This window comes from Hyla sarda, chromosome 2 (assembly GCF_029499605.1).
Source record: "Hyla sarda isolate aHylSar1 chromosome 2, aHylSar1.hap1, whole genome shotgun sequence".
NCBI lineage: Eukaryota > Metazoa > Chordata > Amphibia > Anura > Hylidae > Hyla > Hyla sarda.
In genome coordinates, this window is record NC_079190.1 from 241,001,196 (window position 1) to 241,026,127 (window position 24,932).

General features: G+C 42.4%; 1 protein-coding gene across 2 annotated transcripts in view; it reads left to right on the plus strand.

Annotated features, from left to right (window-relative positions):
• The window catches only part of AP2B1 (adaptor related protein complex 2 subunit beta 1), a 94,150-nt gene that overhangs the window by 26,150 nt on the left and 43,068 nt on the right, over window positions 1-24,932 (plus strand). For both annotated transcript variants that reach the window (XM_056556729.1, XM_056556730.1), the window contains exons 5-12: window positions 4,131-4,376; window positions 17,464-17,654; window positions 17,755-17,976; window positions 19,367-19,487; window positions 20,938-21,033; window positions 21,259-21,374; window positions 21,495-21,660; window positions 23,443-23,541. In XM_056556729.1, coding sequence (XP_056412704.1) covers window positions 4,131-4,376; window positions 17,464-17,654; window positions 17,755-17,976; window positions 19,367-19,487; window positions 20,938-21,033; window positions 21,259-21,374; window positions 21,495-21,660; window positions 23,443-23,541 — 1,257 coding nt within the window. The remainder of the gene's footprint in view (window positions 1-4,130; window positions 4,377-17,463; window positions 17,655-17,754; window positions 17,977-19,366; window positions 19,488-20,937; window positions 21,034-21,258; window positions 21,375-21,494; window positions 21,661-23,442; window positions 23,542-24,932) is intronic.

The following is a 24,932-nucleotide window of genomic DNA, read 5'->3' on the forward strand; positions in this document are numbered from 1 at the left end:
GAACAACCTTAACTTCAGAAGGTCATAAGTACTGAAAGGATTAAGATTTTTTAATAGAAGTAATTTACAAATCTGTTTAATTTTCTGGAGCCAGTTGATATATATAAAAAGTTTTTTCCTGGAATACCCCTTTTAAGTTCAGGTCCCATCATTTTTATTTTTTTATTTTTTCCGGGCCGGTTTCATTATTTTTTTATTTAAAATGATTCTGTTTAACCACAATATAAAAGCAATGTCTGATTGTCAATAGTTAGTTTCAATTCAGCAGTTACCGTAGTTTTAATAAATTTTAATTTGTAGAAAAATTTTATTAATTTTTAGTTTTGTCTATTCCAAGTTATTTTAAAGAGCATTGTGGAGTTTTTTGTCTTTAACGGAAGGACACCAACATTTTTGTCCATGTCTGTATGTCCATTAATTTAAAATAATAAAAAATGTACTCTAGTTAGGAACTGTCCATTTAGGACAACTATACATACTATTTTAGTGTATATTTCTGGAAAATAAATGAATACCCCAAAAATGTATTCAGATATTATATCTGCACCTCGCACTAGAACCAGACATCAGGTTATATAGACACATAAAGGGGATGCCTGCTCAAGACCCCCATCTATTAGCCAAATGGTAGATTTTGTTTGCTACTTTAAAGCCAGTCTAAAACTATCTATCTGTGGCTAAGTTCACATTGACATTGTCTTCCGTCCTGTTCAAGGTCCATTCGGCTTTTTTTTTTTCTTAAACAGAACAGACCCTGAAATGGGTCAGAACACAACGAACACTGCCGGGTCACGACGGACCCCATTCACTTGAATGTGGTCCATCAGGGATCCGGTAGTTAACTCCTTAAGGATGCAGGGCGTAGCTGTACGCCCTGCGCCTGCTCCCGTGCAATAACGTGGGGTCACACGGCTAGGGCCCAGCACCTAGCAACGGCCGGGACCAGTGGCTGATACCGGACATCACCGATCGCGGTGATGCCTGGTATTAACCCTTTAGACGCAGCAATCAAAATAGATAGCTGCGTGTAAAAACATTTTAAAAAATGCTTCCCGCCAGCTCACTCGGGGTGATCTGGACCACCACCACAGTGAAACCCGATCAACTGAGGACACGCAAGGAGGGTCCCTACCTTCCTCCTCGGCATCTGATCGTAGTTTGATTGCTCCATGCCTGAGATCCAGGCTGGAGCAATGGAGTGCCGATAACACTGATCAATGCTATGCTATGGCATAGCATTGATCAGTGTATGCAATCAATGTATTGCATGTTATAGTCCCCTATATATGTGTAAAAAAAAAAGTTAATGAATGTAAATTAACCCCTTTCCTAATAAAAGTTTGAATCACCCCCCCCCCTTTTCCCATTTAAAAAAAAAACAAACTATGTAAATAAAAACAAATTTAAACATATGTGGTATCGCCGCCTGCGTAAATGTCCAAACTATTAAAATATATTGTTAATTAAACCACATTGTCAATGGCGTACGGGAAAAAATTCCAAAGCTCAAAATAGCATATTTTTCATCACTTTTTATACCATAAAAAAATGAATGAAAAGCAATCGAAAGGTCCCATAAAAAAAAAAATGGTACCAGTAAAAACTTCAGATCATGGCGCAAAAAAATTATCCTTCATACATCCCCGTATGCAGAAAAATAAAAAAGTTATAGGGGTCAGAAGATGACATTTTTAAACGTATACATTTTCCTGCATGTAGTTATGATTTTCACCAGAAGTAAAACAAAATCAAACCTATATAAGTAGGGTATCATTTTAATCGTATGGACCTACAGAATAAAGATAAGGTGTCATTTCTACCGAAAAATGTACTGTGTACAAACGGAAGCCCCCAAAATTACAAAATGGCTTTTTTTTTTCTTTGTCCCACAAATATTTTTTTTGGTTTCACCGTAAATTTTTTGGTAAAAGGACTGATGTCATTACAAAGTACAATTGGTTGCGCAAAATAGGGATCGACCGATTATCGGTATGGCCGATATTATCGGCCGATAATCACGATTTTGGGCATTATCGGTATCGGCAATTATCTTGCCAATAAGCCGATAATGCCCCGCCCCCCGCACCGCCCCCAACGCACCGCAACCGCCACCCCCTCGACCCGCCGCACCGCGTCGCACCCCCCACCGTGATGCTAGGCGGTATACCGGTATGGATTTTTTCCCATAACGCTATACCGGTCGGGCACCTCCCCCACCCTCCCAGTGAATAAAAAAATTAAACTTACCCGTAATGGGGGTGGTCCAGGCCATCCTTCCTTCATGTAGTGTCCGGGGGCGTTCCGGGTGGAGGGTGGTCCGGGCTGTCCTTCTTCTCCGGCGGGCCTCTTCTCCACTCCGGGCAGGCTCCGGCCTAGTATGCTGCATAGACGCCGCTACGCCGTGACGTCAGGTGCGTCGCTGCGCACGGGCGTCACTGCTCAGCGACGTCTATGCAGCGTACTAGGCTGGAGCCTGCCCGGAGTGGAGAAGAGGCCCGCCGGAGAAGAAGGACAGCCCGGACCGGACCACCCTCCACCCGGAACGCCCCCGGACACTACAGGAACGATGGATGGATGGCCCGGAGCACCCTGGCAGGTAGGGGAGAGAAGCGGGTGGTGGCGGCGGCGGCCTATGGCCCCGCAAAAGCCACTGCAGATCATTGATTTAAAGCGCTCGCTTTAAATCAATGATCTGCAGCGGTGTCACAGGGGGTTAAATAGCCGATAACTTATACCGAAATATCGGTATAAGTTATCGGCTATCGGCCCTAACCTGCACCGATTATCGGTATCGGCCCTAAAAAAACGATATCGGTCGATCCCTAGCGCAAAAACAAGCCATCATATGGGTCTGTAGGTGCAAAATTTAAAGGGTTATGATTTTTAAAAGGTAAGGAGGAAAAAACGAAAGTGCAAAAACGCTGAGTTCTTAAAGGGGAAGTTTTGGTGGAAAACTTATTTATTTTAATTTTTTTAAATCAACTGATGCCAGAAAGTTAAACATATTTGTAAATTATGAGAATAGTAAAGCTGGTCGGCACTGCTAAGTCTGTACTGCAATAACGATGTTCCGTGGGGTGCTGGAAATGCTGGCTTTATTAGTAGATGGTGCTCTGGCTAATTGAAGATGCAGAAATTGTCACATATGTATAAGAAAAAGAATAGTCGGCGACTCACCAAATCTTCTGGTTTCTTCTATTGCATACTCATATATACAGACAGTGCATGTCAGGGAGGGACATAGTGGGGGGTACTGGAAGGCAACAGCAGCCGTTGTTTCGCACTGGCTTAGTGCTTCCTCTGGCCTTCTATTAAAAAAATCTTAATCCTTCCAGTACTTATTAGCGTCTGTATACTACAGAGGACATTTTTCTTTTCGGATTTCTTTTCTCTCATGACCACAGTGCTGCTCTTACAGCACTGGGGACAGACAGAAAAGAAATCCAAAAAGAAAATAATTTCCTCTTACTGCTATATATTTCCTGTAATTCAGTTTGGTTCATATTCTCATACCTGACGTATCTTGTCTTGGTCATTAGGCTGTTGTATGCTCGCTATATATCTGCCGCTATTATTCCCTGATTATTTAGGTTACATGGACAGGTGACCAGGATACTATCGTATCGTATCATGCATGACCTGTGTCCCTACCTCATACAGTTCCTGGTTATGACTGTTTTGACTATGTCGTCTCTGCATTTTATTCAGCTGAAGGACTCGCTTATTCAGTGGAAGGACTGGCTAGTACAAAGGAAGAATCTAAATGGTTCCAAAGGAATCCATAGGCTTACTTCCATGCTTTAGTGTGAATGCAGATTTGTACGCTTTTTCATGATGTAAGAATAATATTCTCAGGTGTAAGAGTCAATCTATACAAAGATTTAAAAAATGGGAACTGTACTGTACTAGAATATTCAGGAACAATTGTGTTAAGTAGAGGCCAAACCATTTGAATTGTATATTCTCTTTTTGAAGTTTGCAGCATGTATTTTAGAATATTTAGTATGAATTTTCGGTGCAGAGCCACCTGATTTGTTGTCTTGCTTAAACTAATTGACATTTCTTTACATAGAAGGGTGCAATATTTTACTAATCAGTTTTGTGACTTAACCTATATATTTTTTTTATAGGATTGTGAGGACCCTAACCCTTTGATTCGGGCTTTAGCTGTTCGTACCATGGGCTGCATCCGTGTAGATAAAATCACAGAATACCTCTGTGAGCCATTGCGCAAGTGCCTAAAGGATGAAGATCCATATGTGCGCAAGACAGCAGCTGTGTGTGTTGCCAAGCTTCATGACATTAATGCACAGATGGTGGAAGATCAGGGCTTCTTGGACTCCTTGCGGGATCTTATAGCAGATTCTAACCCAATGGTAAGGTTTACGAAAAACCTGATTTATGCTCCTCTTATCTCTTATATTATAAAAGGGGTATTCTAATATCAGAAAAGTATTTTATATTTTAAATCAATATCACTCCAAGCCATGTAACTTATTGATATAGTGTTGTCACAAAATGTACTGACTTCAGCATGTTTTTCCTTGTTATATCCCGACAGGAAGTTGTGTATTCCATTTCAGTGTGGTGTTTTCTCCACCTTCCTGACTCCTCTCTCTTTAACGAGACAATGCGCCCTCTTCTGCTTTCTCAGGAGGCTTGGTTGATCTTGTCTCTGAGCTTAAAGGGGTACTACGGCACTTAGACATCTTATCCCCTATCCAAAGGATAGGGGATAAGATGCCTGATCGCGGGGGTCCCGCCGCTGGGGACCCCGTGATCTTGCACGCAGCACCCCAGTTATAATCAGTCCTACCCTCCCATAGGCTTGCATTGAGGGGCGGAGACGTGACGTCACACGGGAGGGAGGCGTGACGTCACACGCCGTCGGCCCTGTGGTCGCCGGTAATCAGACCTGGAGCGAACATGCTCCGGGGACTGATTTTAACTGGGGTGCTGCGTGCAAGATCACGGGGGTCCCCACCGGCGGGACCCCCGCGATCAGGCATCTTATCCCCTATCCTTTTGGATAGGGATAAGATGTCTAAGCACCGGAGTACCCCTTTAAGCCCCACTCCCCTGAGTGATGTCACCAGCTCTGCAAAGCTTCTGCAGCCTACATCGCCATCTCCGTCCTACATACACATATATATCATGCACCCTCTTTGTATAGCAGCAGAGGGCTTGTTGGTCAGGATCTCGAGCATGTGCTTTCTTGCCCCTACACCTTGTGTGTGTGACAACAAGCTCATCACAGACATGAAGGACTTGTGTACTGTGCCTGGAGTCATCTGTGATGAGCTTGTCACACACAGAAGGTGGCCGGGTAGGGGAGCACACTCCCGATATAACTCCCTGCATCTCTCTATCATTACAAATGTAAGTTGAATGTCATGCCCAAACCAGGAAGTGTAGCTAGTCAGAACGATGTAAGAAACAGAAATAAGGATGTGGGGAAACCTCTTTAAAGGGGTTGTGCACTGCCCTTATTTTCGGAGCTCCGCTCAAAGCGTCTGGAAGTTCATTACTCCTAACGCTGTGAGCGGGGTTCCTTGTTCGCGGCTGCCGGGCGTGACGTCACGCCCGGCCCCTTGCCCGCCCCCTCGTCAGTCACGCCCGCCCCCTCTACCAAAGTCTATGGGAAGGGGGCGTGACAGCAGACGCGCCCCCTTCCCATAGACTTTCGTTGAGGGGGCGGGCGCTGTGAGCGGAGCTCTGAAAGTCGGGGCAACGCACAACCCCTTTAAGTGGAGATAGTTGGCGGAGCGGTTTTAGAAGCCCTGCCCAACCCTGGATAATTATTGACTTATTTATGTATCTATGCATATATTTTTGGTGGAGATTACTATTTTTGCAAGGGAAAAGATGAGGCTGTCCCTGGATATAAGTGAGGACTGATGAATATAACTGCTTGCATTTATTTCAGTTTTTTTCCCTTTTTTTTTGGTGTGTAATTGATGTTAGTGTTAGGCTGGGACATTTGCATTCACTTCTCTACCTCGCAAGTAGTTTGTTTGACTCCCATATAAATTGGCTTTTTTTGTGTTACTGGTGGATTTAGGATGATTCTGTTCTTCAAGCTAAGTAGACTGGAATAGGTTTTGGCACACATGGCCTGTGGTTTCTGTTGTTTTTTGGATGCATCTGTAGCTGGTTACCTAGCAACGTGCTGTCTCTACCCTAGATGACTCTGCATGAAGTGATATACAGGGTGATAAGTGTTTATTTGGTTGCTGGGCAACTTAACTTAAGATAAGTGTACTTCCCTCTTTTTCTGTAATCTTGACTTTGATAGAAATGAGTATTATTTAGGTCGACATATAACCTTCTTGTATATATAATAATTACCAATAACCGCTAAGGCTGCGTCTAGAACCGTCCCGTTCTTCTCCCGTCAAAAATAAGAACGGACTTTAAAAATAAACGTACAATAAAGGATGCAAACGGATGTGATCCATTTGTATCCCTTATTGTTCTGTTATTAAACAAAAAAAAATAATAATTCGGAGCAAAAATCTGATGAAAACTGATGACCTTAAAGGCTCATCCATTTTCCATAGACTTCAATGTTAAATTTACTGTATCTGTTTTTTCTTCCGTTTTTTAATTTTAAATTTATTTTTTGACAGAAGAAAAAATACTGCATCTGACCGTTTTTCTTCCGTCAAAAAAATGGAAATGAGTGCAGACGGGTAAAAACGGATGTAAACGGATTGTGAAAAAAAACCCATTGACATGAATGGGATTTTTTTTTAAAACCGTTTTAATCCGTTTACAGTCTACAAGAACGGAACCGAAACGGGGATAAAAAAAAAAAAAAAACTGGTACAGATGGCCGTATGGACGCACCCTTATGTACATCGCGTGTGGGTGCGGTATACTTCAGAGATGACCAGGGAGTGGAGTCCTGGACAAGCAGAACACACACAACCTTTTCTGCTCCCTGGACAACCCCTTTTTATTCTGCCTATATTGCACCCAAGGCTACTACTGCCATTCTGGCTCATTCCGGTGTCCCACAGGGGGCAAAATCACCTACTTTTGAAGTCACTGGTATAATGGAATATGATGGTGATCTAATATAATACTGTTTTGTATCTCCTCAGAAATCTGCTAAGTATCCCGCTTTGTGCTCTGTATGAGCTATTATCAGAATATAAGAAAAAGTGTATTCTATCAATGTAGCGCTCACACACACTTATGGTTACGTTTTTAGATCAAAACCGACTTGCTCTGCAGTGCCCACGCAGTCACTTTTCCTGTTGTGCTAATGGCAACTGCAGGGCAGGGGAAAAGTTTTAATCTACAGGGAAAAGTTTTAAACTTCAGTTTTAAACTATCCGTATGAGAGATATCAGTATTATGCTTGCAGAAAGTGTTTTAGATAAAATAATTTTACGAGATTTCTATGTAACATAATAAACTGCAGCTTCACGGTATTTAACATATGACTGCACTACATCAGTCAACCACAGGGGGGCAGCACAGTCATTTCTTACAAGTGGGCTGAATGTAAATCTGGTTTCTTCCCCTCTTTCCCTGTATTACTAATATTAACACAACACAATCTACAAAAAATATTTTTTATAGATTATAAATCCGTTACCATCTCTCTAGTCGTCCTCCTCCACTCAGAGTAGCTTCCTTTCAGCTATTATGACATAATGCAGTATAAAAATGTAGGGGTCCAGATCTCCCATAGTAGGCAATTTCTAACATGAATAGGTAACCCTGTAGCTTTGTTTCATTAGGGTACAGAGTGCCATGTAAACATAGATGATGTGTTATCGTGCACTGCGAGAGACTCTTCATTTAGGATAACTATATTCAGAGATGTATCCACAAATCTGCAGAACAGGACATACGCTGTTTGGTGACCACATGAATTTGATGCAAACTGACAACTCTTGCAAGCAAAAGAATCGCTGTGTTACAGTGAAATAGCATGGGGATACTGGGCAGCTCCAACATTAACCACTGCATCACCACACATCCCTGTCTCTTCGCCTTGCATCATTTTTGCATAAATGTTTTCTGACCCGTGTTTCTACCCTGTGTGCCTTGCCCGTGCCTGCACTTGTTAATCTTTTAATTAGATGGTAAGTAGGAATTTCCTATTAATCAGGAGCGCATTACACCTCATTAGCTGCCTTACGTACTCAGTTAATTTGCCAATTACCCTGTGACAGTAACAAAGTAGCCCCATGTACATGTTCTTATTCATTCTGCACCATCTGCTTAAGCTTCGCTCTTCTTCCTTGTCAGCAAACACCTCTAGGTTAGCACGGGTGTGTAGTACCACACAGTGGTTACTGCCATGTTAGCGACTTAATGTACACGGAGCATTGTGCGCATTGCTGTCATAATACTATCATTGAAAATCTTTTTGTCACCAAATCTTTTTTGTTACCATCTATCAGTATTGAAGTATGTCATGTATAAATGGTGCTATTCGTTGTACAGCTTTATGTGAAATGACACAAGCTGTTTGGTGCATAGTTGTACACTATATTTGTGCTATTTTCAAAAAAATTGTCCACAGGTAAGGCTGGGTTCACACCACGTTTTTGCAATACAGTTCACGTATCAGGTTCTTGATGAAAAACAGATTCCTCAAAACCGAACTAAACTGTATCAAAGCGTGTGTACAAATTTTAACACGTATACGGTTTGAAAAATTATGTCCGGTTGCATCCGTTTTTTAAGAAAAAAAAGTATATGTTTTTTACTTTTCACTCCATTATGAATAAAGTTTCACTTGTTTGATTGAAAATCCAAGAAGAAAAGACTTTCGTCGTGCACTGTGCACGTGCAAAGTCAAAAACCGTATTGTGCAAACCAGATGGAACCTGTACGCACATACGGTTCTATACGGTTCCCATTGACTCCCATGTTAAAAAAAAAAAAAAAATTTTTTTAAATATACAGTTTCAATATGGTTTTACGCCCAGACCAAAAAAATGTGGTAGGCTATGGTTCTGGGTACGGGAAAAAACTGACAAAACCGTACAAGATGCAAAGTGGACTCAACTGGATGCATCTGAATGCATCAATGGACAGTCAATGTATACGGTTTTCAATACGGTTCCCTACAGTTTTCAAATTGAAACTGTATACGGGAACTGTATTGCAAAAACGTGATGTGAACCAAGCCTAACACTGAATTTGAAACAGTTTGTCAGTCCTCCCCCTCCTGGAAAATGGGACCACAAGCTCTCATGCCTCTTATCTTTACTGTTACTTGGCTCTCTCTCTTTTCTTCCCTGTCCCTGGGGTGTGGGTCTTGTTTCACATACTGGGCAGCAGATTTGGCGTTGTCAGCATCGGGGCACTGAATTAGTGTTTTTGTATCAGAGCATGTCTCTGAAGACCGGGGGTTATTACCTCACAATGTTATACTCGGTAACAAGGGGACAGCCATGCTGTGTCGATGAGAAAGGAAAGGTTATCAATGTCTTGTAGCTCTTACATGGGTAATCCCACCCACAACCCAGGGCAGTATGAAAACAATGTGTTGCACAGAGCTGGCCTAGATAATGAAAGTATCTCTGCTATGGAGGCAATATTCTTTTTACATAAAAAGGTCCTTTCTGTGTTTTCTACAAGCTCTGACACACTCTTTAAGGTTAGAGAGGTTCTTCCTTCTATAAAGTTATGGCATATCACTAACAACAAACCCCTTGGTCCATCAGATAATTCAGTGAGATCAAATCTCAGGTCGCTAACATAGTCTCAACTATAGAGTGATGCCCAGGACCTTATTGTCCTTGGGTTCAATAATTCTGGTCCCCCTGCAACAATGGGGTTTGAGACACTATTCAAAACTTTCTCTATTAGGAAACCGAATGGGACTGTTAACAGTCCTGAAAATCTGTATCAGTGTATTATTTATCAACATTTCAAGATGGAGTAGATGAAGTTCATTGTTCCATAAATTCCAATGAATGTGCTCCTTAGAATTGAAGGACTCATATTACCATAAACAAGAACAAGAAGTCTATTCTCTTCTTCTCGCTCAACCGGAGAGATTATCCTACAGGGAAAGATGTGCTAGCTCAGATTTGGATTGATCTTTAGCATGTTTTTCCCGTTTAATTTTATTCCAGCAATTTTGAGGAAGATCGGATTAGGAAAATCAAATTGGACTCTAGTGGCTGTCCTCTGGTCAATGAGGAACTGTTATCCTCTTCTAGAGTCCATGGCAATATCTTCTCCTCTTCCCATTGCAGATAGGCCAATCCTTCTTCATAAGGGTCCTTTTATTATCCCAGATGTAATGAGACTTCTCCTTACTGCCTTACTCCTGGGCATATAGGCTTACAGTTAATTTGGTTTCCAACAATCCTTTATGACAGCACATCATATTTCCCTCCCTAAAACTTGTGAAGGATTTATAGTCCCCCCTATTTAGAAATTTGGAAAGCACTGGGATGGTGTACGGAAGGGACCTTTTTAAACCTCTGGTTCTTGTCCTTCTAGTCAGCATCCTATTGCCATAGTGCCGTCATGAAGCATTCGCTGAAACCAAACTAACAGTATAAAAAAATGTTTCCTTCCAGCTGGTGAGCACTGGGCACAAAAGTTAAGTACAGTATTTACAGGATGTGTAAGATTCTTTAACCCCTAAAAGGACGCAGGACACCCTGGCTGTCTGGTACTTGGCGTACTATGATCAGCCAGTAATGCCGAACATCCGGGATCACCCTGATGCCTGCCGTTAACCCTTCAGATTATTGTGATTCCTGAATATTGTTGATCACGGAATTTGAAACATTAGGGGGGGGGGGCACAATCGCAGGGGCCCGATTAGTCGCGATGACAGCTGGGGCTTCACTTACCAGCTCCGTGATTGGCTCCTGTGATCTTCGCCTGTTGTCTGCCTTCTGACAGACCAGAGAAGAAGAATGAAGATAACACTGATAAGTGCTATGCCTAGTCTCTTTGTAGGACTAAAACATTTTCATTAATGTTAAAAAGCCCCTCCCCCAATAAAATGTCCCCCTTTTTCAATTTTACAAATAAAAAAAAAGCGTAAAAATAAACCTATTTGGTATTACTGCGCGTGTAAATGTCTGAATGATTAAAATATAATGGTAATAATCCTGAACGACAAATGTTGTAAATGTTAAAGAAATCCATCCAAAAAAACAGTCCAAAATTGCCGATTTTTGGTCAGAAAGTCATAGATATGCAAAATTAGTGCTGGTAAACACTAAAGAACATGTTGCAAAAAAATGAGCCGTCATACAGCCCCGTTTATAAAAAAAAAAAAAAATAGAAAAGTTTTATAGGTGGTCAGAATAAGGACATTTTAGAACATGTTTGTTGTTGAAAGAAAAGTCTGCCTTTTTTTTTTTTTTTTTAATACAAGCGTACAATAACAGAAAAGCATGTAACCGTGGGTATGATTTAAAGGAGTAGTCCAGTGGTGAACAACTTATCCCCTATCCTAAGGAGATGGGGATAAGTTTGAGTTGGCGGGGGGTCCGACCGCTGGGGCCCCCTGCGATCTCTCTGTACGGGGGCCAGGCTCTCCGGCCAGATAGCGGGTGTTGACCTCCGCACGAAGCGGCGGCCGACACGCTCCCTCAATACATCTCTATGGCAGAGCCGAAGCGCTTCCTTCGGCAATCTCCGGCTCTGCCATAGTGATGTATTGAGGGGGCGTGTCGGCCGCTGCTTCGTGCGGGGGTCGACACCCGCTATCTGGCCGGAGAGCCTGGCCCCTGTACAGAGAGATCGCAGGGGGCCCCAGCGGTCGGACCCCCCGCAATCTCAAACTTATCCCCTATCCTTAGGATAGGGGATAAGTTTTTCACCACTGGACTACCCCTTTAAATCATATTAACCCACAAAATAAAGAAAACATGTCAGTTTTACCATAAAGTGCACTGCTTTAAAACCACCCTCTCCCCCGGTTTTATCTATTTCCCACCACAAATATATTTTTTTACAGCGTTGTACTTTTTGTGGTAAAATTACAATTATAAAGTACAATTAGTCACACAAAACACAAGCCCTCATATGGTTCTTTGCATGGAAAATAAGAAGTATGGCTCTTAGAAGGTGAGGAGGAAAAAACAAAAATTTAAATTTCCTGTGTCCTCAAGGCCAAAATGGGCTGCGTCCTTAAGAGGTTAATGTAAATGGCATCGTCCTTTTACCTGAACAGTCTTTCTTGAAATAGCCTCCTGTCAAGTCATCGTTTGTACATCAGACAGGATGAAACTACAAGGGAAATACAGCGAATTCTGCGAAATATGTTTAAAGCCCCAAGATATGGCAAATGCATGTAATTGAGTTTATAAGCATGTAGTGTCCCAAATCAGCGGTCGCACTGCTTAGTTAATGTGTCTTTTCATTTGTCACTCTGTAGTCTGCAGACATAAACATTGCTATCCTTCTCAGACGCTCTTCTGAAAAATTCTGTTTTGTGAGATAGCTGCGTCCAAGCTTTGACTGCAGATCTATCAATATGAGACACTTGAGTGTAGAAGTCATCCTATGAAGTATAACTGATGGCTTTATAATGGGCCTCTCCTTTGAATTCCTAATTAAACTTTGACTCTATTCACACTAAACAGATGCCTGCACTTTATTCTACAGACACTACAGTATACTGGCATTAGTGATTGCTGCAATCACGGTAAAACAGTTGCTAAGACGACAATGAGGCATAGCCATTATAGGCGGTTCCACGGTATGTAACGGTATTTTCACCCCCCCCAAATCATGGGACCCACCAGCGCTGTTCTGCCGCCAGTGCTGTTTATTTTTTTTATCTTTTGCAGCCCGGGCATAGGGATACAGCGGACAGCAGTGGTCTCAAACCTGCGGACCTCCAGCTGTTGCAAAACTACAACTCCCAGCTGTCCGGGCATGCTGGGAGTTGGAGTTTTGCAACATCTGGAAGCCTGCAGGTTGGAGACCACTGGCGTACAGTATAGAGTTCCAGCGCCTGGCGGCCCCCAACAAAGAGGAGGAGGGCAGTGCTTGACATATGTGAGTAGTACCCCGCTGGGATGATCATTAATTGGGGGGGGGGGGGGGCAGAACAGCATTGGCGGGTAACATAGGATTAGTTGCCCGATGTGGGGACAGCGCTGGGCTGATAATTCATTCCCGAGGGGGAGGGGCCAAACCGGTATTGCGGTATGGGGGAAAATTCATATCCTGCAGCCCAAAAAATTCGGTATTCGGTATGAACCGTTATACCGCCCAGCCCTAGGTGCTACTGTATTTGACTTTGTTATTGATCAGTTATTTCTCCCCATATGACCTTGGCTGACATTGTCCTCTGATCATCGGATGATCTAAAGAAGCTTTACATATTGCTTCTTATGCTGTTGTGGAAGTTCCTCTTATATGTTCTGGTCTAGGTTTGCATAATGTTTAGGTTTGTTATTTACGGTGCTGATTTTATTTTGTTTAACCCCTTCCCGCAGAATGGCATATATAAACGCCGGGTTGTGCAGTGCGTTCGCGCATCCCGGCGTTTATATATGCCATTCAGTTAAGCCGGCGATGCGCAGCATCGCAAGGGTTAACTGGCAGAAGTCCCGCTGTTTCCAGCAGGGGACAACTTCTGCTTCACCCCCCAGGACCATCCATTGATGGTCCTGGTCAGCGATCACTGTGATTGGTCCCTGTGGACCAATCACAGTGATCTGGGGTGAAAGTTCAGATCTCCCGCACTGCCCGCCCCTGGAAGTCGGGCAGAACGGGGGACGATGGCTGCAGGGGCTCGCGGGGACCTGCAGCATAGGGGGGGGAACACCAGGGGACCGGCGGCCTTACCTGGAGCAGCGGCGGGACCGAGGAGCAGTGGCAGGACCGGCCACGTGGACGAGCAGCGACGGGACCGGCAGGTAAGTATGTAGTCCTCAGAGGCAGCAGTGAAGATCTTCACTGCTGCTTCTAGAAGTCTGAAAACTACAACTCCCAGCATGCCTAGACAGCCTTTGGCTGTCTGGGCATGCTGGGAGTTGTAGTTTTGCAACATCTGGAGGGCCCCAGTTTGGAGACCATTGTATAATGATCTCCAATCTGTGCTCTTCCAGCTGTTGCAAAACTACAACTCCCAGCATGCACTGACTGTCCAGGCATGCTGGGAGTTTTAGTTCAGCAACATCTGGCCCTTCAGATGTTGACAAACTACAACTCCCAGCATGCCCTTCAGCTGTCTGGGCATGCTGGGAGTTGTAGTTTTGCAACAACTGGAGACACACTGGTTGGGAAACATTGTTTCTAACTCAGTGTTTCCTAACCTGTGTGCCTCCAGCTGTTGCAAAACTATAACTCCCAGCATGCACTAACAGACCATGCATGCTGGGAGTTGTAGTTTTGCAACATCTGGAGGGCCCCAGTTTGGAGACCATTGTATAATGGTCTCCAATCTGTGCTCTTCCAGCTGTTGCAAAACTACAACTCCCAGTATGCACTGACTGTCCAGGCATGCTGGGAGTTTTAGTTCAGCAACATCTGGCCCTTCAGATGTTGCCGAACTACAACTCCCAGCATGCCCTTCAGCTGTCTGGGCATGCTGGGAGTTGTAGTTTTGCAACAACTGGAGACACACTGGTTGGGAAACATTGTTTCTAACTCAGTGTTTCCTAACCTGTGTGCCTCCAGCTGTTGCAAAACTATAACTCCCAGCATGCACTAACAGACCATGCATGCTGGGAGTTGTGCAACAGCTGGTGCACCCCCCCCCCCCCCCCCCGTGAATGTACAGGGTACATTCACATGGGCAAGGCTTTTACAGTGGGTTTCTCGCATCTTGAGATGCAGCAAATTTTGCGCTGGGAAACTCGCTGTAATCCCCCGCCCATGTGACTGTACCCTAAAAACACTACACTACACTAACACAAAATAAAATAAAAAGTTAAAAACACTACATATACACATACCCCTACACAGCCCCCCTCCCCCAATAAGAACGTCCGGTACACCACTGTTTCCAAAGCAGAGCCTCCAGCTGTTGAAAAACAACAACTCCCAGTATTGCCGGACAGCCGTTGACTGTCCACGCATGCTGGGAGTTTTGCAACAGCTGGAGGCACCCTGTTTGGGAATCACTGGCGTAGAATACCCCTATGTCCACCCCTATGCAAATCCCTAATTTAGGCCTCAAATGCGCACGGCGCTCTCACTTTGGAGCCCTGTCGTATTTCAGGGCAACAGTTTAGGGCCACATATGGGGTATCGCTGTACTTGGGAGAAATTGCGTTACAAGGTTTGGGGGGCTTGGAAAAGTTGGGGGTCTACACCAGAATGTTAGTGTAAAAAAATTAAATTTTTTACACTAACATGCTGATGTTGCCCTATACTTTACATTTTCACAAGAGGTAAAAGGGAAAAAAGCCCCCCAAAATTTGTAACGCAATTTCTCCCGACTACAGAGATACCCCATATGTGAGCGCAAAGTGCTCTGGGGCGCACAACAAGGCCCAGAAGGGAGAGCGCACCATGTACATTTGAGGTGATTTGCACAGTGGTGGCTGATTGTTACAGCGGTTTTGACAAATACAAAAAAAACAAAACCCCACATGTGACCCCATTTCGGAAACGACACCCCTCACGGAATGTAATGAGGGGTGCAGTGAGAATTTACCCCCCACAGGTGTCTGACGGATCTTTGGAACAGTGGTCCGTGAAAATGAAAACTTGTACAGCCCACTGTTCCAAAGATCTGTCAGACACCAGTGGGGGGCAAATGCTCACTGTACCCCTTGTTACGTTCCTCAAGGGGTCTAGTTTCCAAAATGGTATGCCATATGTTTTTTTTTTTTGCTGTTCTGGCACCTTAGGGGCTTCCTAAATGCGACATGCTCCCCGAGCCAAATTTGCTCTTAAAAAGCCAAATATGACTCCTTCTCTTCTGAGCATTGTAGTTCGCCCATAGTGCACTTCAGGTCAACTTATGGGGTACCTCCATACTCAGAAGAGATGGGGTTACAAATTTTGGGGGGTATTTTCTGCTATTAACCCTTGCAAAAATGTGAAATTTGGGGGGAAACAAACATTTTAGTGGAAAAAAATTTTTTTTTTTTACATATGCAAAAGTCGTGAAACACCTGTGGGGTAATAAGGCTCACTTTATTCCTTATTACATTCCTCAAGGGGTCTAGTTTCCAAAATGGTATGCCATGTGTTTTTTTTTGCTGTTCTGGCACCATAGGGGCTTCCTAAATGCGACATGCCCCCCGAGCAAAATTTGCTCTCAAAAAGCCAAATATGACTCCTTCTCTTCTGAGCATTGTAGTTCGCCCGTAGTGCACTTCAAGTCAACTTATGGGGTACCTCCATACTCAGAAGAGAAGGGGTTACAAATATTGGGGGGTATTTCCTGCTATTAACCCTTGGAAAAATGTGAAATTTGGGGGGAAACACACATTTTAGTGAAAAAAAAATTTTTTTTTTACATATGCAAAAGTCGTGAAACACCTGTGGGGTATTAAGGCTCACTTTATTCCTTGTTATGTTCCTCAAGGGGTCTAGTTTCCAAAATGGTATGCCATGTGAGGGTTTTTTGCTGTTCTGGCACCATAGGGGCTTCCTAAATGCAACATGCCCCCCAAAAACCATTTCAGAAAAACGTACTCTCCAAAATCCCCTTATCGCTCTTTCCCTTCTGAGCCCTCTACTGCGCCCACCGAACACTTTACATAGACATATGAGGTATGTCCTTACTGGAGAGAAATCGGGCTACAAATATAAGTATACATTTTCTCCTTTTACCCCTTGTAAAAATTCAAAAATTGGGTCTACAAGAACATGCGAGTGTAAAAAATTAAGATTGTGAATTTTCTCCTTCACTTTGCTTCTATTCCTGTGAAACACCTAAAGGGTTAAAATGATGACTGAATGTCATTTTGAATACTTTGGGGGGTGCAGTTTTTATAATGGGGTCTTTTGTGGGGTATTTCTAATATGAAGGCCCTTCAAATCCACTTCAAACCTGAACTGGTCCCTGAAAAATAGTGAGTTTGAAAATTTTGTGAAAAATTGGAAAATTGCTGCTCAACTTTGAAGCCCTCTGGTGTCTTCCAAAAGTAAAAACTTGTCACTTTTATGATGCAGACATAAAGAAGACATATTGTATATGTGAATAAAAATTTTTTTTATTTGTAATATACATTTTCCTTACAAGCAGAGAGCTTCAAAATTAGAAAAATGCTAAATTTTCAAATTTTTCATCAAATTTTAGGATTTTTCACAAGGAAAGGATGCAAGTTACCACAAAAATTTACCACCATGTTAAAGTAGAATATGTCACGAAAAAACATTCTCGGAATCAGAATGATAACTAAAAGCATTCCAGAGTTATTAATGTTTAAAGTGACAGTGGTCAGATGTGCAAAAAACGCTCTGGTCCTTTAGGCCAAAATGGGCTTGGTCCTGAAGGGGTTAAATAGATTTTTCTCTCTATGTTGAATACTTATTTTTTGTTTCCCTATCCAGGTGGTAGCAAATGCTGTGGCTGCACTGTCTGAAATTAGCGAGTCCCATCCTAATAGTAACCTTCTTGACCTGAACCCACAAAACATCAACAAACTGTTGACTGCGCTGAATGAATGCACCGAATGGGGCCAAATCTTCATTTTGGATTGTCTTTCTAACTACAATCCCAAGGATGAGAGGGAGGCACAAAGGTGAGCAGTACATTGTATACATTGTATATGACTCTTTCTTGGATGTCTCTGGTTTCTCAGTGTGTTGATTTTTTTTAAATAATATTTTTTGGTTATTCAGCATCTGTGAACGAGTCACTCCACGCCTGTCTCATGCCAACTCTGCAGTAGTTCTGTCTGCTGTCAAAGTCTTGATGAAGTTCCTAGAATTGCTACCTAAGGACTCTGATTACTACACCATGCTTCTGAAGAAGCTGGCACCTCCTTTGGTTACCCTGCTTTCTGGGGAGCCTGAAGTCCAGTATGTGGCTTTAAGAAATATCAACCTTATTGTCCAGAAAAGGTAAGTAACACATTGCAGGGAAAAAAAACACCAGAAACTGAGTGTTTTCTGTTTATGATGTCGTCGACTCCTTTTGGCTATATATATATATATATATATATAATGTAGATACACAACGGCACTCCAAAGAAGTGTTCAAAAAGTGGTGGATTTCTTTTTTTTTTTTTTTTTTTTTTTTTTAATAGCCAAATCACCCGATCCTGTTGGAAAGCAGCTAAAGCAGCTGAATGATATCACCGTATTCATATGTTACTTGGCTGCTTTTCATTAGTAAAATTTCCTACAGAATGATAGGCTTAGGAAAAAAAAGTTGTCCCTTTACCAGACACATCTATAATGCTTTACTGTTATCCTTAAAAGAAAAAGGTCACCCGTTTACCAGCACTATAACCGGATACTGCGGGTTATAGTGAGGGTGAACAGGAGACCGATGCTGGGTCTCGGACTGCTATACCTACCTGCTTTCCGGAGCCCCGATTCCCCAAAGGTCCCCCTCTTCCAGCGCTGACTTCCGCTTTGAGGCGGGCCCGCTGGCTCGATTTAAATATTCATAAGCGCCGGTCAGGTGAGCGCCGCTCAGTAGGCACAAGCGATCACGTGACCAGTGATTATGAATATTTCAATCCAGCCGGCGGGCTCGCCTCAAAGCGGAAGTCAGCGCTGGAAGAGGGGGACCTACGGGGGATCGGGGCTCCGGACTGCAGGTTGGTATAGTAGTCCGGGACACCGCATCGGTCTCCTGTTCACCCGCACTATAACCTGGTGTATCCAGTTATAGTACGGGTAAACAGGTGACCGTTTTCCTTTAAGAAATGGTATGCATTTATTTATACATTGCTTACATGGCCACAGACACATGCACACATTGAACGATATGGACACACTTAGGGAGAATTATAAAAACCTGTGTAGAGGAAAAGTGGAGCAGTTGCCCATGGCAACCAATATCACTTCTTTCATTTTTCTTTTAAAAAAATAAGATTGTCTTGTTGCTATAGACAACGGCATCACTCTTCTTCTACATAATTTACCTCCATTGTTTTCTGAAAATCTTTTGTGTAAGTTATGTACAACCAACATACTGAAAAATATATTTTACTCCCCCAAACCCCCCCCCCCCCCCCCCCCCAATTGACAAGATGATTGATATCACCTAGTTGTCACTTTACTCATATGTGTTCAGGAGGAACAAGAAAGAAAAAAACAACTTACAATTATAGGAAAATAAACTACTGAATTATAACTTTAGAGGGATTGCAAGTATTTCTGGAAGTAGATATTTCCATAGAGGTGACAGGTCCTCTTTAGGGACCATGGGAGGGCATTTCTATACAGCATAGTAAAATTGTATGGATTGAGTTTAATTCTCATCTTTGTGTCGCTTTACCAGACCAGAGATCCTGAAGCAAGAGATTAAGGTGTTCTTTGTCAAATACAATGATCCAATTTATGTGAAACTGGAGAAACTGGATATTATGATACGACTGGCATCTCAAGCCAACATTGCTCAGGTTAGTATCACTGTGCCCTCTCTTCTTGTTAACTGTTAATTTGCCAGTGATGCATCACATTAAAATCTGTGTCAGTTTACTTTAAATATTACATAAGAAACTAAGCCTAGCGACAGCTTCTTCACTATTAACATTGACTGCAAGCCTGTTTATGCATGCAAACACTGTGCAAGGTTCTGCAGTGTTCCATTAAAGTTGGACAATGACAATGCTGCAGTACCCTGCACCACTGCTAAAAATACTATGGCATTTGCAAGTAGTAGCCATGAAAGTACAGACTGTACTGTGCGAAAGCCCATCCTCAGTGTTTTCCAGTTCTTGTTATGCATCGCAATAAATTTAGTAATGGTGGTGCAAAGTACTGTAGCTTTGTCCCACTCAAGTAAACGGGGCACCACTTAAGTTCCTCACACCACCGTTACTATATGTACAGAAAGAAGCTGCAGCATTTGCAGTACTGTCGTGGACCCTTCAAATAGTTGATTGTTAGGGGTGCTGATAGTCTGACTCCTGCTTATCTAATATTGAAGGTCTTTCCTTAAGATTGGCCAATAATGCTGTAAGGCTATTCATCATGTGTGTACATATATATTATTTATAACAACTCATTGGTTTATCCTTGGATAGGCCATCAATATTAAAGGGGTTATTCAGGAATAGAAAAACAGCTAATTTCTTTAAAAAAACAACAACCCGCTCCTTGTCTGTCTCCAGGTTGGATGTGGTTTTGCAGCTCAGTTCCATTGAAGTGAATTGAGCCAAGTTGTAATACCACACACAACCTGGGGACAGACGTGGAGTTATTTTTGAAAGAAATTAGCTCTGTTTTTTTTATTCCTGGATAACCCTTTTAAATCAGCAGGGATTGACTCCTGACACCCCCTACCAATCAACTGTATGAAGAGGCCATGGCATTTCAGCCATTTTTTATTTTTATTTAAATAGACTACAAGCCTGTTCATGCATGTAAACACTGTACTGCAAAGTACTGCAACATTGTCCTTTAAGGTAGCTGAACAATGCTGCAGTACCTTGCACTACTGCTAAAAATACTTCAGCATTTGCAACTACAAACTGACTTGTAGCCAATGATAATGTTTGAGGGGTTTTCCAGGTTATACAAACAGAGCTGATGTCTTCAAAATACACCACACCTGTTTTCAGGTTGGTAGTGGTATTGCAGCTCAGTTCCTCTAAAGCGAATGGAGCCAAGTTGTAATATGACCTACAACTTGAGGACAGATGTGGTGCTGTTTTTGGAAGTGAGCTGTTTTTCTTTTACCTGATAACCCCTGTAAAGAAGCTGTAGTCCCTCTTAACAGATCCTTGTAACCCCCCCCCCCCCCAAACTGATTAATAGCAAAGGCCTATCTTCATTATAGGCCATCAATTTTTAAAGCAAGGATAACCCCTAATAATGGAATTTGCATTTCATTTTTCATTTCTGCAGGTGTTAGCTGAACTAAAAGAATATGCTACTGAAGTGGATGTTGATTTTGTTAGGAAAGCAGTTCGTGCCATTGGAAGATGTGCCATAAAAGTTGAAGTAAGAGCCTTGCAGGATTTGTTTCATTTTTGGAGGGGTGTACTGCATCTCAGCAGTGAGCCTTTTTTCCCCAATACATTCTTTTGTATTAGACAACAGCATTATACCTTTTTATCCTTTTATTTAGGGTCTATGTTCTGCGATTATAGTATAATAAATAGTAAATGTTATAATAACCTTATTAAATACAGTTGTGTGATATTATTTTATTTTTACCTCCCACAGCAATCTGCAGAGCGTTGTGTGAGCACCCTCCTGGACCTCATTCAGACCAAAGTCAACTATGTGGTACAAGAAGCTATTGTTGTCATCCGAGACATCTTCCGTAAATATCCCAACAAGTATGTTAGTTGTCGTAGTGAATTTATTTATATATATATATATATATATATATATATATATATATATATGGTCAATATATCATAAATAAATTTTGCTTATGAAGGCTTTATTTCTGACAGGTATGAAAGCATCATTGCCACTTTATGTGAGAATTTAGATTCCTTGGATGAGCCTGATGCTCGGGCAGCCATGATCTGGATTGTAGGAGAGTATGCAGAGCGCATTGACAATGCTGATGAGTTGCTGGAGAGCTTTTTGGAAGGATTTCATGATGAAAGCACACAGGTAACATTTCTATTGGTATATCACCAAATCTAACTCGTGGGCACGTCCTAGGCACTGTTCTAAAAAATATTATAAGTAATACAGAATAAAATGGGATGCCCCTTAAATATCCTAAATAAATCATGCATAGTAAACAGATCAGTTTATCTCTTTGTTGGTATACAAACAAGATCACGAGTATAAAAACTGTAGTTAGTCTTTTGTTTTGTTTGAGATCAATAGATCTTTTTTATATTGCATGGCGCCTGTTTTACAACACCTTTTAAACTTTCTCTTGCCTTGCCGATCTGTGGTCAACTGACTATACGGTCCTTATTTATTAATGGATTTGCATGTAAATGTTTGGGGAAAAAAGTCAGGGGAAATACACTTCACTTTGTTCATATGTGCACCAAAGTGTGCCTATTTTTGCATCCATTTTGTTATTTTTTTTTTTTTTGTCATTCATGAAATCTTTCCTCCTGCTCTTGGCCTTCAGACTGTGATTTTTCATTTTCAGTAGGGAAACTGACACCAGAATCACCCACACTAACTTACTATACAGGTAGATAGTGTGGGTCACCCTGTTTCCAATGCTTCATGTTAGTAATATGGTAATTTCTTCTTATGCACAATAGAAGCGGGCCACTACTGTATGTCCAATGCTTTCTCCCACTCTGGTCGATATTCAGACAAGGTTATTGGTTAGAATGGAAGAAAGCATTGCACATACAACAGCAGCCACCTCTGTTGGACATAAGAAGAAATTACACTACAATGACCCCCCCGACCTACGATGGCCCCTACATACAATCATTTCAACATACAATGGCCTTTCAGAGTCCATCGCATCTTGAAGGCAGCATCAACATACGTAGTTTTGTATGTCGGGGCCATCGCATAAATGGCTATCCGGCAGCGCAGACTACTTCAGCTGCCACCGGATAGCTGTTTACGGTGCCCCGTGTGGTCCGCTGACAATCACTCACCTGTCCTCGGGGCTCCGGCGCGTCCTCTTCAGGATTCCCTGCATCGCCGGCGCTCTCCTTCGTCGTCATCACGTCGCCGCGCACGCTGTCCCGTCATCCAATAGGAGCGGCGTGCATAGCGACGTGATGGCGCCGACGGAGAGCGACGTTCCCAGGCAGCAGAGACCTTCCCGGAGCGTCGGGGACACCACGGGGACGCGGCAACAGTGATGGAGGGCGACATCCAGGGCAGCGGTGATGGTCCGGAGCAGGGGGACACGTGAGTATAACTTCCAATAACGGCTGTCCAGGCATGCTGGGAGTTGTAGTTTTGCAACATCTGGAGGTCCGCAGGTTAGAGACCGCTGTCCTATACTTTACATTGCACGGATCCCTCAACATACGATGGTTTCAACAAACGATGGTTCATTTGGAACGGATTACCATCGTATGTTGAGGGACCACTGTATTAGGAACAAGATGAATATCTCCTGAATGGCTGTTCCAATTATTACCTGGTAAGAAGTGATAGAAACGGTCGCCTGCACTATCTACCTGTCAATTTAGTGCGGGTGACCCTGCTGTCAGTTTCCCTTTTAAAAGCTTTGGCACAGTCCACTACTTTAAAAACAGGTGAAATATGTTTAAAGACCCATTCATAAATATGATGGGAAAAGTGAATTAAAATTCACTATGTAAAGGGGAATGATAGTACATAGTATCTGTTTAGCTTGGAAGGCAGTGGACGATATTGAAAAAGTCAGATGGTGACAGTTAAGTATATTATCAGGAACGTGAATGGATTTGTAAGAATCTCTTTATTTCTGTTTCCCAGGTGCAGCTGACTCTTCTGACTGCCATTGTTAAACTGTTTTTGAAGAAGCCATCTGAGACCCAAGAGCTAGTACAGCAAGTCCTGAGCCTTGCTACACAGGTATGAGCCTACTGTCTTCAAAGTAAATCATTTATGGAAATTTGTTCTAGAATTTGATCAAAATAACCGGGTCTTCATTCTACTGTTGTGTTGCATTTCAAAAATAGGTAACATTCTAGGGCTAGAGACTTTTTCCAGTGACCTGAAATGTTTTATACATTTCACTAAATTGGGTCTTGCTTATTTTTATTTTTTTTTTCAAATGTTTTCCCCGAACTACTTGTTAGGTTTTGATTCATTAGAGGATAGCCATATTCTATTAACCCTGTTATCTGTTTAGAAGTAATATTAGTTTCCTCTAATGGACCAATTGCACTGGGAATTTATCCCCTGAATAGGCCAATATTTTGCTTCTTTTTAACAGGTTAGAAAACCATCCTTTGCCAGCTGCACATCTCCCTGTTCTATAGGGGATGTGAGGAAGATAAATGATGAAAGCATAGGGTCGCACAATTCATTCAGTGATCTTTCATGCAGCCATATCCCCACATTTGGCTCTGTAAGCAAGCATTAATCAAGGAGAATGAATGGGGACAATTTTGTCCCCATTCTCTGGAGTGGAAGAGGTCCCAGCATTCAGACTCCCACCAATCAGCTTGTTTTCCTTTCTTGTAGTTAAGGAATAACCTCTATAGATGGAAATATCAATTTAAAGGGATTATGCCAAGAGCGTTATCACCTTTTCTGCTCCCATGGAAATCAATGTCATCCCAGCCAGATACCTTTCAGTCCACTTAAAGGGGGCGGTTACAGTGTTGGGTGTGCCGCATTTGGTGGCCAGTAACAGTGCTATGTTGTTGCAGCAGCATCTTCAGTATGGTGCAGTCATTGGCCAATACATGCAGCGATCACAACAATGTACAACATCCCACATATACAGCCCCCTCCCTTCAAGTGGCAGGAAGTCATCTGGAGGGAGGAAAGGTAATACCTTTTTTTGTTTTCCAGACAACGTCTTTAAGTAAGCCAGTCATTGATGAGGAAATATCATCTGCTTTGTACAAATATACACACATCCATATTGCAGTTTCTGTTGAAAGTAAAGTCCAGTATGATGTGTTGAACAAAGATATTTCTTTCTTTTTAATGCATTAAGAAGGATGTAATACATGTTTAAAGGGGTATTAAGGAGAAATAAGGGTATTCTAATTAACTGGTGCCAGAAAGTTAAAAAGATTTGTACATTTCTTCTATTTAAAAATCTTTATCCTTCCAGTACTTCTCAGCTGATGAATACTACAGAGGAAGTTCCAGCCTGACCAGTTCTCTCTGCTACCACCTCTGTCCATGTCAGGAACCATCCGTAGCAGAAGAGGTTCACTATGAGGATTTGATCTTGCTTCGGACAGTTCCTGACACAGACAGAGGTATCAGCAGAGATAACTGTGGTC